At 43.0% G+C, this 14,795-nt stretch overlaps 1 protein-coding gene across 1 annotated transcript; it reads right to left on the bottom strand.

Moving 5' to 3' along the window:
- Window positions 1–5,694: 5,694 nt before the first annotated feature.
- Window positions 5,695–6,648, bottom strand: LOC127031784 (olfactory receptor 12-like). The gene has a single exon (XM_050918820.1). It carries the CDS (start codon window positions 6,646–6,648, stop codon window positions 5,695–5,697), a length of 954 nt encoding a protein of 317 aa, XP_050774777.1.
- Between the last annotated feature and the right edge of the window lie 8,147 nt (window positions 6,649–14,795).

Raw genomic sequence — 14,795 nt, 5'->3', positions numbered from 1 at the left:
CAGATCAGCCACAGCTCTTTCACTGCAATGTAAACATGCCCATGCAGATGCAGAGGAAAAAACAAAAGCACAAAAACAAGAAAGAAAGAATTTGTGAAAGGAAGAAAGAAGAAAAGAAAGCATAAAATAAAAGAAAGAGAAAAATACATTTTGAAATGGTGAATGAGCAAAAAAAGCTATATGGTGAGAAAGAAAGAAAGAAAGACTCCCTAATGGCTATATTGCAAACAAATGCTGCCTACTTAAGAATAGGAGGTGAAGACAGATGATACCCCAAAATAGCTGTTTGTTCCCCGATGTTTGGTCCAAATAATTGATCAGGACAAAAAAAATAAGGAGGGAGGAAAATATCCTTTGCAGAGAAAACAAACAGAGACCTGGAGTTGGGTCGGGCTAGGGGAGTGGTATTCCCCCTCAGTGCTGCATAGACAAGATTGGGCAAGCTCTCCATATAGACTGATTTAAGCGGGGCAGGGTCAACTCCTCCCGATCTTCCAGTGGCCCTAGAGGCCTAATTCATGGCCCAGTTGATGTCAATTACAAAACTCCCATTAACGTCAAGGGGGCCAGGATTCCACCCCGTGAGCCTTCGCTTTTGGTGCTAACAAGTTTCCAAAGCTTCTGCTGAGTGTTGCTCCTCTGTGGATCCACTTCAGATCCTCTCTTCAACCTCTTCTGGCTGCCTGTTTGCCTGGCCACTGCTCTGCTTGGAGGAAGAGACAGGGAGCAGTGTAGACAGAGCGGCTTTGTTGAGTGGAGCCATGAAAAACAACTCCTGGTGGGTGCTAAAAGACACAGCTGCATGGATCATATCGTTCAGAGAGTTGAGCACTGTGGGGGGGGGGAAGATCCCTCTGTCACTGCCTCCATTAAACAGCCCCTACCATACAGCCCCACCTTCCCTAATGGAAAGTGTGTGTTCAGGAGGAAGGAGATTTGATCCAAATCATTGAAGCTGGGATTTCAAATGAGCCTAAGGGAGTTAGATATCCAACTAAATTTCAATAAGATTCAGGCACTTAACTCCGACAGCTTTGATAATCCCAGCCTGATTCATTATTCACAAATATGTCAGTTTTCAGTCTGCTAGTATTTATCAGGACATCTAAGTTCCTAAGGGCCAGATTTTTGAAGGTATAGAGGTGCCTAACTCCCATTGATTTCAACATACAGTAGATTCTACTTATTAGCGGTTTCATCGGTTGCCAGCTATATGTTGATATTATCCAGCAGTTGTCAGTGTGCACAATGCTGGGATGTGCCTAGGGGTTGGGGCTTCCGATGGGGAAAGCGGGCACTGGAGCCCAATCACTGATCTCACCATTAGATGGAGACAGAGGACTTCTGTTCCCAGATATGTCCTTGCATTGGGGCTTAGAGTGAGGAGACTTGTGGACATTTTTTCAATGGATTTCCTTTTAAATGCACCACATATGTTGGTTATTTGGGCTTTATTTACCTCTACATTATCAGTCTTAACTCTTTCATTCTTCCTCCCTTCTTTGGGTGATTCATCATTTTTACCCTCAAAAATATTTTCTATTTCATGTAATAACCAGTTAATGATGCATCACTCAGAGATGGAACTTCATAGGCTCCTCTATGGTATTCCTGATGCCTCATCAGTTCTATGCAGAATCCAACAAATAAACAATTCTCTGCATCATTTCTGATATTATGGAAGTGCCTGATATGGGATCCATAGTTAGGGCTGTGGTATTAAATGGTTTTAAAAAACGATATACAATCCTGTTTTTCTCTAAAAATAGAAGACCTCTCCAGGTGTCATTTCATACACTGTTTGTTTCTATGCCCTTTAATTTTCTGGTGTCGTTTCTGTTTGGTTTCTCTTAATAAAATCCCAACTTACTTTTGGAAATTTCAGAGTCCCATCCCTCCCTTTACCTAACCAAATGCCTCTCAAAACAAAACAACACTACACAAAACATGAAATGGGTGGTGTTGGGAGCAGATATTTTCTCCTTAGGAAGGTATTTGTATACTAATGAAGTCACCTCTTTGAGTTACTTTGAAAAACTAACACCAAAACTTTGACCAAAAATTCATTTTTGATTAAAAGGTTTTCAGACAAAAGTTCTGTTTTTTATTATTTTTATTATTATTCTTTTCTATTATGAAGACAAATATTAAAAACTTTATCTTTCTTAACAAAAAACAGAATTCCCCAAAACCTCAATTGTCCACCAAACACAATTTTCATGGAAAATTCCAATCATCCTTAGAGCCTTCATAGCCCATAACACTTACATGAAAAGCTGGGTGCAACTCCACTTAGAGGTGCTGCTCCCCTGGTGATTGAAGGTAAATGTCTCTCTCATGGGGCAACTCCCTGTGGCTGTGGCCAGGGAATCAGTTTTGGTTCAGTCTGGCACTGCCTTCTATGATTCACTCATCCTGCTGCCTCTCTCCATCACAATGCTCTCTTTCTTCATTACTCAGCCATCTGACTAGGTCACTATATACCCCACCCTTCTTTCAGGATATCAGAATACCTCTAGATCAGAGGTCTAGTTGGCATCTCCCACAATTCTGTGTTTGTCACGGAAACCTGGGCCTGCTCTCTACTCCAGGTTCCAGCCCAGGGACCTCAAACTTCATTGGCCTTTCCTTGGGTTGCTTCCTACTGTGCGCCTCTCACAGGCTTTCTTCTCCACCTTTCTGGGTAAACCCTTCCATTAGGCCAGGATCCCAGGGCTTCTTTCCCCACTTGGGGTTTCTCCTTTTCCCTCTCCAAGCCCAAAGAGTGGCTTCTGGCTTCCACATTGCAGCCCCTTTCTACTATACACTTCCTGGTTTTAGTCCTTAGCCAGCATCTCCCACAGCAGGGCTTTATCAGCCATTGGTCATTTTCAGTAAAGCTAGACTCTCTACCAGATGCAGCCTATAGAATATCAGGGTCAGAAGGGACCTCAGAAGATCACCTAGTCTAACCCCCTGCTCACAGCAGGACCAATCCCCACACAGATTTTTACCCCAGTTCCCTAAATGGCCCCCTCAAGGATTGAACTCATCACCCTGGGTTTAGCAGGCCAATGCTCAAACCACTGAGCTATCCCTCCCCACAGTAATGTTAATTGGCCCTATCTGGGTCAGTTTAACCCCTTTCAGGCTGGTGTTGAATAAACAACCCATCACAGGCAGAACCAAAAATTAGAAAAGCATATGGGATGGGAAGGGTGTGTGTGACGAGGTGCGATTCACCACTGTGGCACCTCCTACTGGCTGTCTTGGGAATTAGCTCTGTGACCTCTTCTAGTGGTATCTTGCCCACTGTCACCTCTGCTCCAGGACCTGTGTAATTCCAAGGACTGCAGCATCCTTTAAGCCTGCCGATCTTAGCAGCTCTGTCCCAGGTGTGACATTGTAGTCTATATGGTTTTATAAAAATATGCTAACGAGTGAATATAATATAACTGGAATATGCTTCATACAAAAGGTCTCTTGTAAGGTATCATTACAAAACTTATAGTCTACTGAGTGTCATCCTCTTTGTATAAATATACCACTCTTGTATTTGAAACTAGAAATATGAAATATAACTCTGAGGGCCTATTGTAATTATGCAAAGTGTGGGCCATTAATAGTGGTTTGGAATCTTGATGACTCCCATGAACCAGGACAATTGTCTGAAGATCACACTGTTTTACCTGTAAGTCTCCCTGTATACCTGTGTGCTGGCAAGTGGGTAATGAAGTCTTACAGTGACATGTGAATTGGAATCCATCTTTTACCTAGTGCTTTTCCAGTGAGGAGGGGTGGGAACCCAGAGAGACAAAGGATTCCCACCTTATGCAAAAGATATATGAGGGGTGGAACAGAAGAAAGGATGCGCCATCATGAAGAATCCCCTAGCGACCATCTGAGCTAGAACAGGAGCTGTACCAGGGGAAAGAATTGTGCCCAGGCTTAGAAGGTGTCCAATCTGAGGAAAAAACTTACTGAAGCATCTCTGAGGGTGAGATTATCTGTATTCAGTTTGATTAGACATAGATTTGCACATTTTATTTTATTTTGCTTGGTAACTTACTTTGTTCTTTCTGTTACTACTTGGAACTCTTTAAATCCTATTTTCTGTATTTAATAAAATCACTTTTTACTTATTAATTAACTCAGAATATGTATTAATACCTGGGGGAGCAAACGATGTGCATATCTCTCTATCAGTGTTATAATGGGCGAACAATTTATGAGTTTACCTTGCATAAGCTTTATACAGGGTAAAACGGATTTATTTGGGTTTAGACCCCATTGGGAGTTGGGCATCTGTGTTAGAGACAAGCCCACTTCTTTGAACTGCTTTCAGCTAAACCTGCAGCTTTGAGGCAAATAATTCAGCCCCTGGGTCTGTGTTGGAGCAGACGGGAGTGTCTGGCTCAGTAAGCCAGAGTGCTGGGGCCCCGAGCTGGCAGAGAAAGCAGGGATAGAAGTAGTCTTGACACATCACTTGGCAGTTCCCAAGGGGTTTTCTGTGATCCAACCAATCACACTGGGTGCTGGCACTCCTCCCTCCTATTAGGAGCCTGATTTTCCCTCCTCAAGCTCCAGGCAGCTACTGAAACTGCTCTGCCCTGCAGATTTTCTTATATGGGCCAGCCCTGCCCTGATTGGCTGCTCCTCACAACCGCTCTCTAATTTGCTACCTCCTGCACAGCATCCCTAGGGCTCTGTTACCCTTTATGGGCCAGTGTGGGTCAGACACCCCATCACAGGGTGTCTTGATCTGAAACAAACTCTTTTTACAATTTTTCAGTGAAGCAAACAAGTAAAAATAATTCTTTGGGGATTGAATAAAACATTTGCTTTGACACAAATTGAAATGTTCCATTCTGGGGGGTTTGTATCTTTTATTTTAAAGTAAAACTGCAGCAACATTCTAAACAAAAAGGCACTTTTTAATTGAAATATTGAAACATTTCTCTTAAAATATTGAAACTATTTCAGGTTTTTTTTCTGATTTTATTTTTTTTTATTTTATTTTATTTGGACTGAAGCATTTTGGTGAATTTGACCTACGTTCATGAAATGTTTTGGTGAAGCAGAATCTGCATTTTTGGGCTGAAAACTTTTGACCAGCTGTATCCATGAGCTTGTATCCTATCTTCTGACAGTGGCCAATGCCAGGTGCCTCAGAGGGAATGAACAGAATGGGCAATCACTCTGTGTCCATCTCTGTCACCCATTCCAAGCTTCTGGCAAACTGCATCAGAATGATATTTTCAAAAGCGTTTTCTGTTGGGTTAAATATGCCCCCTTGAAGTCAAAGGTAAAATATTCATTGACTGCAACATTGAATGTTCCTGAAAATCTTACCTTAACCCCTTAGGAAAATAGCATGGTGTTTAGCAACTAAGCCAAGCATCTAAATTTGGGTTCCAGCATTTATCAAGTAGTTGAGCAATTTGGATGAAAATTTCAAACAGTCCCCAAGGCTCAAGAGTGTTTGGATCCAGTTTTCCAAAAGAGTGCATTGCTAAACAAATAGATGAAAATGTGAAAAATAACATAAACACAGAGAAGATTGATTTATTACAGTTTTTTAAAAAATCATTCTTCTAGTGTCATAGGACAGTATTGGGCATGAGATAGATAGATAGAGGGATAGATAGATTAATTGAACAATAAGTCCTTCCAATATACCAAAGGATTATTTAGCTCAATATTCATAGAAAATATTCATTTCAAAACCATTATGCAGCCTATGGTTCTTCTCAAAGCTTCTTTCACGTCCTTGTTCCTTAGGCTGTAGATGAAGGGATTCAACATGGGGATGACCAGGGTGTAAAACACAGACACCACTTTGCTCTGATCTGGAAAGGACAATGAACTTGGCTGGGCATACATGAAGGAAACAGTCCCGTAAAATAAACTCACAGCTACTATGTGGGAGGTGCAGGTGGAGAAGGTCTTGTACCTGCCCGCAGCAGAGCGAGTCTGGAGGACAGCAGAGATGATATAGACATATGAGACGAGAATGATCAGGGCAGTGCTCACTATGATGATGCCTGACAAGGCAAACATCACCATTTGATTGATGTATGTGTCGGTGCATGAGAGGGTTAGCAGGGGTGGAACATCACAGAAGAAGTGATCGATCTCAGAGCCGCAGAAGCGCAGAGTAAAGGTCAAGCCGGTTTGCACCATGGCGTTCACGCTGCCACAGAGATAGGACCCAACCACCAGCTGAATGCAGACTGGCATGGACATGGTGGTGGGATACAAAAGCGGGCTGCAGATGGCGGTGTATCGATCATATGCCATGGCTGTCAGGATGAACGTCTCAGTATTTACAAAGAGACCGAAGAAGAAGAATTGAGTGGCACATCCCCTGTAGGAAATGACTTTGACGACTGTTAAGAAGCTCACTGCGGCTCTGGGGGCAATGACAGAGGAGTAGCAGAGGTCTAAGAGTGACAGGTTCATGAGGAGGAAGTACATGGGGGTGTGAAGGCTAGAGTTGGCTCTAATGGTGAGGACCAGGATGGTGTTCCCTAGCACAGCTATTATGTAAATCACCAGGAACATCACAAAAGGGATCACCTGTAGCCCTGGACCTCTTCCAAACCCCAGCAGGATAAATTCCGTCACAGCAGTGTGGTTCGCATCTCTCCATGGCTCTGCCACTGACATTTCCTTTGGAAAAGTGATGAGATAAAGATTAAAGAACAACCAACGGTGCTAGATAGATTGCAGCAAGCGACAGGTCTCAGAGAATTGATTGTCATTAAAGTTGAGCACAAGGCTCCCATTGGTTTTGATAACAGTGGACAGAACCCTTGGAAAGCTAGTTAAATATATACTGACCCATTCTTGAGAAATTCTGTGTGAATTTTAACCTTTCTGCAGTAAAGCAAAAAATTATTACATTTCCCATATAATAATGATTCATGAGAGTGGACTTTGGGCTTTGCCCATATAGCACAAAATTCTGATAATCCCATAACCCACATGGATACCTTCTCCCATTGAAATCCATGGGACTCCCCTGTGAATGAAGGGGATTTTACCCACTCCCTGCATGAGTATATAACAATGCCCATGTCCAGGTATTACTCAACATGAGTCAGGGTGGTTGAACATCACCCTTGATCCACAGATTCTTATATCTTAAAGCCAGAAGAGAGCAAGATGAGCATCTAATATGACCTTCTGCACAATAACTTCTAGCTGAACTAGAGCATATCTCTGCCCAGGCCACAGTAATTACTGAAAAGGATATGCCAATAGATGAAGCAAATTACTTCTCATCAACTCCAGCATACGCACCCCATCCAAATACCAGCATTAACAATTAACCTTTAAATACAGTCATCAGATCTGTCCTGCTGGGTGATTTCTTTGAATGTCATTGAGTTCCTAGCAAGCAGACTGATTGTCCTTCTAAAAGATCTGCTCTAGCTTAAAAAGATGTGGGAATCACTGGGTGAGGTTCTCTGCTGAATGGTCCCTTCTGGCCTTAAAATCTATGAATTGATGGAACAAATCAATTTATTCCTGTAAAATAGGTGCAATTTCAAGGCTGCAATACTGGCTTAATGATTCCTCTGGACTGGCATTCAAACATTAGTTTGGCTCCTGGTATTTGTACTGGCCCCCTGAGTGGGATGAGTTTCACCTGTATAGAATTACAAATCTTAAATTACTCAGTAATAACTACATTAAAAGATTGTTATGAAGATCACTTTGATGTAGGATTTTGCAGAAGATCCTGCCTCTGCAAAATCCAACATCAACACCTGAAAGCGGTGCAGCTGTGACCCTGGCTTCTCTGACAGTGAGGATAGTGGAGTGTATTGTTCAGTAGGTTCAACCATGCTATTAAAGTGTCTGACTGCCAACCCAGGGAGAGGGCAACTGTCCTCCTACTTGAGGCTGGGTGCTAGCTAAGTTGAGGAAGTAAACACGCCACTGACATCATAGCCAGTGGGTGGATGAAGAAATGGCTAAAACAACATGAATAAATGGGCCCCAACTCCTCGTGTGCAACTCTATCAGTTCTACAATGGGTGGGGAGTTCAGTCAATGAGAGGCTGTTAAGAATCTCAGGGGCCAGAAAAAGGACTGCCCTCTCAGTAAGCACCCATAGCTGCAGGACACTGATGAGAGATGATTTGATTAATCATATAAAGGAGGAGAAGGTAAGGACAGCCTGCAACATCCTTGGTCTCCGTGAAACATGATGAAGAAAGGAAATGGAAGAGACGTGGAGAGATGAAAGTACCATCATGTTGGGAAAAGGAGAAAGCACAAGAACCGTTGGAGGAATCGGCTTCATCATCAAGGAATGGTCTTCAAAACTCATCTCCTGTAAGTTCAAGTCATCATGCATTGGGGTGCTACACCTCCAGCTGAACAAGAACAGCCCCCTCAAGATTATTCAGATCTATGTTCCCACAAGCACAAGCAAAGATGATGATATGGAAAAATTCTATCAGGAGCTTGAGGAAACCCTTGCTCAAAAATCCACATATATGATCGTGATGGGAGATTTGAACGTCAAAGTTGGAAGAAGGAAAAAAGGTGAAAAGTTCATTGGAAGGTATGGCATCGGTGAATGGAATCCATGAGGAGAGCGACTGGCAACTCTAGTGGAGATGAAAGAAATGTTCATTGGTAACACCTGGTTTAAGAAGAAGGCCAAAAGGAGGTGGACATGGATCACGCCCAATGCAATGAATGAAAACAAGATTGACTATATTCTAATTGATAAGTGGCACATTGTATAAAACATCTCAGTAGTACCATCATTTAACACCAGTAGTGACCATCGCTTGTCAGAGAAAGGCTCAACTTCAAAAAAAAGGTGGAGAAGAAAGCGCTACAGATGGCAAATCAAAGACAGAGTCCAAAAATATTTGACAAGACAATTTTGAAAGCAAAACTTTCCAAGGAAGACTGGAGGCTTATAGATAACTGTGATGAGGATTATAAAAACTTCACTGATCAATTGAGGCAATGAGTGAAATTAACTGAGAAAGAAAGACCGAAAAGAGCAAAGAAGAATCTCTGAGGAAATGCAGCCCTTGCTAGAGAAGCAAAATGATGGTGAAAACTTGAGTACTCCCTCCCCTGCAAGTTAATAAGAAAAAGACTAAAGGAGGACTTCAAGAAGTACCAAAATGAAAGGCTCTTAAAGATGGTTGAAGATCACAGAAGCCTCAAAAAATGCAAAAGGGAATTGACTCGGTATGCGTCAACAATAATGGTGCTGAAGAACAAAGATGGAAACCAGTAATTGACAGGGCAGGGATGGAAGCCATCTGCAAAGTTTTCTACACCACACTGTTCACGTTTCAGATAAATGCTCTAGTACCAAGGCTTCCACTTACCAACGAGCATGTACCTCCCAGTCCTTGTCAGCGAAGTTCAATATGCAGTTCACCAAATGACGGAAGGAAAAGCTCAAGGTAAAGATAGACTGACAATTGAAATGATACGAGCTGGAGGCCAAGACCTCTGGGAAATCCTTGCTCAGAGTTTAAGCCATTACTTGGAAATGCAGAGGATACCATCTAGCCACAGCCTCCCTCGAAATGGTAGTGAGGCAGGTGAATTGAATGGAGACATCAGTGGAGAGCAGTTAAACTGTCTCAGATTCGTGTACGATATTGTGTGGATGGCAGAAAATACTATCAAACTACAGGAAATGCTGCAAGAACTCAACACAAAATGCAGCCAAGTCAGACTGAAAATTAACTGCTCCAAAATGAAATTTATGTGATCAGATACCTTGCCAGAAATCCAAATAACAGTCAAGGGAGAACAAATAGAAGTTGAGCAATACGTTCATTTGGGCCAAGAAATTAACATGCACTGTGATCAGGAAGTGAATTCTCACGAAGAAAGAAAGAAGGCTGTTGAGCTTTCATTTCTATCAAGGGTGTCCTCCAAGGAAAAGTCAACAAGGCAGCATGTTCCAGCCTCTTCAGTACTGCCAGCAATATTGTACAGCAGCAAAATATGGTCGCTGTTGAAGATAAAAGAGCAGCAACTGTCTGTCATGCAGAGAGTGATGGAAAGAAGAATTCTGGGAATTTCAATCAGCGACTGAGTCTCCAGTGAAGTGATCAGACAGCAGAGTGGAGTGCCAGATGTCATTGAGAGCAGGCATAGTAAAATGTGATTGGCTGAGCATATAGTGAGGCTCACTGACAATCGAAGGGCTGCAGCTGTCACCGAGTGGTACCCACAGGAACTGAAACGACCACTCAGCTGACCTGCAAAGAGATAGGAAGATTTTATCATGAAAAGATATGACTGCACATGGAGAGGGAAGGCCAGGATATGAGAAGAATGGAAGATATGTTGTGACTGGTGCAATATATATGAGGGCTGAAGGACCGATTGATCAAGGTGGTGAAGATTGCAAGTCAAGCACTCAGAAGTTAGGAAATGCTACAGTTAAAGTTGCCCATGCAACCTTAATTCAGCCCTCTTGTATGTATCCATTATTAGACACTTTTAATTACACAATCACCTACTATTTTTGCCACCAGACCCCTACCTCATTCAATGCACAGGTGGAACAGTGCTCTGGGGAATGAATCATGGCTGTGTACTGAAGGAAGCTTTTGTTTGTAGGATCCCTGCCTCGTTTATTTCAAAAGGTGGAAAGTATTTAGCAATTGAGGCAGGAGACTGCAGCAAGAGAAAGGATGGTCTAAGACAGGTACAGCAGTTAAACTACATTCTACCCCAGCAAGTCACTTAAAACAGACATTTCACAGGTGGTCACTAATTATGTGTTCCTCATGTTCTGGGAGCCTTACCTGAGACCCTGGGATCTAATACAAAGAAGTGCTGAGCAATCACAGCTGCAACTGAAGTCAATGGGTCCTGGGCTCAGCACTTTGAAAAATCAGGTCCTAGGCATCCTAGATTGGGAGCCAAAATTTTAACTGAATGTCTCTGGGTGTTAGTTCTCCATCTGTAAAATAGGGAATATAATACCTGTTAAAATAAACGGGCTGCCACACATACCCTAATTGTGAGCTTAGCTGTAAAAATCCAGCAAAAGTTCATAAGATATCACAATAACCTCTAGCAACATACATGGATAGGAAAAGGTGCAAAGAAAGACAGAATTACTCCAAACGAGAAGACCTGCTGACATAATTCATGGACTGTGTTGAAATCATGCCTGGTAAACAAGAATATTGTGAGACTGTATATGAAGGAGCCAAAATTGGTGTGTGGGTAATTATTACTAACTGGTGGACAAAATAAGGAGGGGATGGGCTCCTCAACTCATCATTCACTTTTGGGGCCCTTAAAGAAAGAGGCCTTGGGGAGAAACATTAGCTATTGGAGTGAGCTTCACCGTCATGACTGCCACCCCCACCATCTCCTGGGACCTGGGCCTGCATCATTCTGACCCTGAGTAATGTTCTGATGAGACCGGGCAAGAGAAAGGTATCCAGATGACATCACCACTTCTACAACAACTGGCTCAATCCCAACCACCACCTAGAGTTTGTCTCTTTCTCTTCTCCCCTCGCCCCTGTATCCTTTTCCTTCCCCACCTTATTCCCCCCACTTACCTTTTGCCTTCTGTTTAGTAAGAGTCTGGCTTAGCTGCCCCAGACTACATATTCTTCAACACTGCTGTAAGCCTGTGACTGGAAAAACAACTAAAATCAATGTCCTAAACAGCCCGATGCTGGCACGAGCCTGTCAGGTCTTGGAGTGGCTGATAAGATCATGGGCTGTGCCTGTGTTTTTCCAGCGGTGAGGTTGAAAATGAGAGTCAACACCAAAAACAGAAGCTGCATTTTCTATCTTTGCTGTTCTTTCCCCTCCCCTATTGTGTGTGTTTGTCTTGTTTTCTCTTGTAGGAGATTGGATCAGACTTTAACAACAGCAGCTCCAGCCCACCTCAAGTAACGTCCTCTCCTTTCCCACCTAAGGGATAGTTATTGTCATATAAAGACTGTCATACAAAAGTTTTTCCTTTTAAAGACTCTCCAGCTAAAGGGAAGGGGACAAGGGATGTTGTTCAAAGGAAAACCTCACTTAGTACCCTACATTTCAAATGCTTTAACTGTTTTTCCTTTTCCCCACCCATATCTTTAATTCAGGGTTAAAAGGATGTTTAATGGTGGGTTTGCCATGGCTCTAAGCAGGTTGAGGTCTCTTTATACCAAACCCCAAACCATGCTTAAAGGTGTTTAATATTGGACAGTGGCTGTGTTATGTTAACACATTTAGCCCCTATTCCATCTAAGTTAACACAACATCCCCCCTGGTTTCAGGTGCTATGAAAACAAATTCATGAATGCTTGTGAAGCACTCAGACGGTACAGGGATAGGTACCAGAGAAAAGCCCATGAAGAAATTAAGAAATCATTTCTTCAGAGCGAGGTTTGACTAGTGTGCAGTGAATGAGGCCAGGGCCCCTCACTGAACAATATGCATAAAACAACTTATTGACTAGTTGGTCATTAAGGTACGAAAACAAGGTAGTCGACATCTATGTAGACCAGTTCTACAGGGGCATGGGATGCTTACCCAGTGAGTTTCAAAGCTATTTGCTGATAGCAGAGGAACAATGAGACCCGGGAATCTTGGGTTCCAGGTGCTGGAGGGGAGAGTGTTCTACAGGTCACAGACTTTTCTGCTTATACCCCTGAAGCCTGAGCTCTCCTGCCCCATCCCCTACAGCCTGTCCTTGTGATATGTTTCCCTCATCTGCCCCCTTGGCTCTTTGTCCCAGTTACAGCCCCCTCACTTTACCAGTCTCAGTTTCATCCCTTTCGACTTCTCATCCCAGTCTCCATGCCCAGCAATCCTAGTCTGACACCTCCAGATTCCCAGTCCTAATCCCAGTCTCCTCTACCATTCCCAGTCCCAGTCTCCATGCCCAGCCAGTCCCCTTCCCCCAGCTTTTTATCTGATCCATTTCTCACTTCCACCCTGGCTTCCATTTCCCCACCACCACGACATTCCTCTTCCCTGCTGGTTCCCAGTCGAATCTACCTTCCCAGGCTCCTCATCCAATCTCCGTGTCTCCTTCCAACAGCTCTTTCTCCTGCCCACTTTGCACAGTTAGTTAGTGTACCTGTAACAACAGATCCAGGGCACTAGGAACGTGCTTCATCGACTATAAACCTGGCTGAGCGCCTTCACCACTGAACTGAATCTGTGGTCTTTATGGGTAGTATTGTCGAGGCTGGCCAAAACAACTATCTGAGCAGAGCTGGGCTAGTGTAAGGAGAGAACATACGTACATGCCAGTTGACACCGCCGACCTCTGAACAATGAGCACTGGCTTCATAGATGAGTATTTCTGCTTGCTTCCAGTACCTCTGGGACGTCCTCATTAGGTTCAGAACTTCAAGTGGGAAAACAACCCCCTGTTGGCAAGACGTTTTTCAGTGTTTTGTTTTGGGATTACAATAATCCCCAAGATTGAAATATTGGGATCTCATGCACTGAGTATGTTTTTCATCTTTCCATAAAGACCCTGGGTACTTTCCTCAAATGAACACAACTAATGAAACCATGCACCTTCCTTGTTCTTCAACCCTTATTCTACCTGAGTAGTGCTTACTGATCATAGAATCATAGAAGATTAGGGAGGGAAGAGACCTCAGGAGGTCATCTGGTCCAACCCCCTGCTCAAAGCAGGACCAACACCAACTAAATCATCCCAGCCAGGGCTTAAAAACCTCTAAGGAAGGAGATTCCACCACCTCTCTATGTAACCCATTCCAGAGATTCACCACTTTCCTAGTGAAATAGTTGTGATGGGTTGCATCACAGAAACCCCCTTGTGAACTGCCAACTGATGTGTCAAGATTACTTCTGCCCCTGCTTTCCCTGCCAACTTGGGACTCCAGCATTTTGTCTTGTTGAACCAGACACACTCGTCTGCTCCAACACAGACTCAGGGTTTGAACCACGTGCCCCAAAGCTGCAGACTTAACTGAAAGCGGCTTACAGAAGTGTTCCTGTCTTTAACACTCACATGCCCAACTCCCAATGGAGTCCAAATCCCAAATAAATCTGTTTTTCCCTGTATAAAGCTTTTGCAGGGTAAACTCATAAATTGTTCGCCCTCTATAACACTGACAGAGAGATATGCACAGCTGTTTCCCCTTCCCCCGGGCAATTCCTGGGCACCCACAAGGCCTTGGTCCATAGGTGATACTGTTCATCTAAAGCAATTCTGATAGCCATTTTTTATCATCATCTCTTTCTCAGGGGGCGTATACATCCAGAAGCGGGATCTTGCAGGACACACTACTGCTTTGTATTCCCACACTTAACAGTTTCAGGCCCTCCCTTTCTCTTCACTTGTTTATCCAGTCGAGTGCCAGTTCACTACAAGCTCCTACCAAACCATTCTGTAACAATAGGCCAAGGTAACTTGCGGTCAGCCCCAACAACATGCCCTGAATAAATCTAACACATTGTAATACTTAATTCATGGGAATCTACTACATTAGTATAAATATCTTTCTATCCAATACTGCTACATCTGCACTAACAGTCATATTTCTAAAGTATATTGTTGCCTAGTAGGATTTTCACAAGCAATTACATGCCTTATTCCCATTGTTTTCAGTGGATGTTAGGTGTCTAGATGTTTTTGAAAACTTCACTAGGTTGGTTAATATCTTTATAAATGTGTCCCTAAGGGATTGTGCCACTTTAAATATACTGAATTCTAAAATTATATAAATGGATGCATCCTTGCATATATGCATTATATTCATGATTGAATCAAATCCATGGATCATAGTCATCCTTTGATCAGTCAATAAACCTAGGTCTTT

Source organism: Gopherus flavomarginatus, chromosome 11 (assembly GCF_025201925.1).
Source record: "Gopherus flavomarginatus isolate rGopFla2 chromosome 11, rGopFla2.mat.asm, whole genome shotgun sequence".
Lineage (NCBI taxonomy): Eukaryota > Metazoa > Chordata > Testudines > Testudinidae > Gopherus > Gopherus flavomarginatus.
Note: the sequence above shows the minus strand (reverse complement) of the source record. Positions and strands in the feature narration are given on the sequence as shown.

Bases quoted from the DNA above. Each gene is read 5' to 3' on its own strand.
- LOC127031784 (XM_050918820.1), bottom strand. From the start codon at position 6,648: ATGTCAGTGGCAGAGCCATGGAGAGATGCGAACCACACTGCTGTGACG.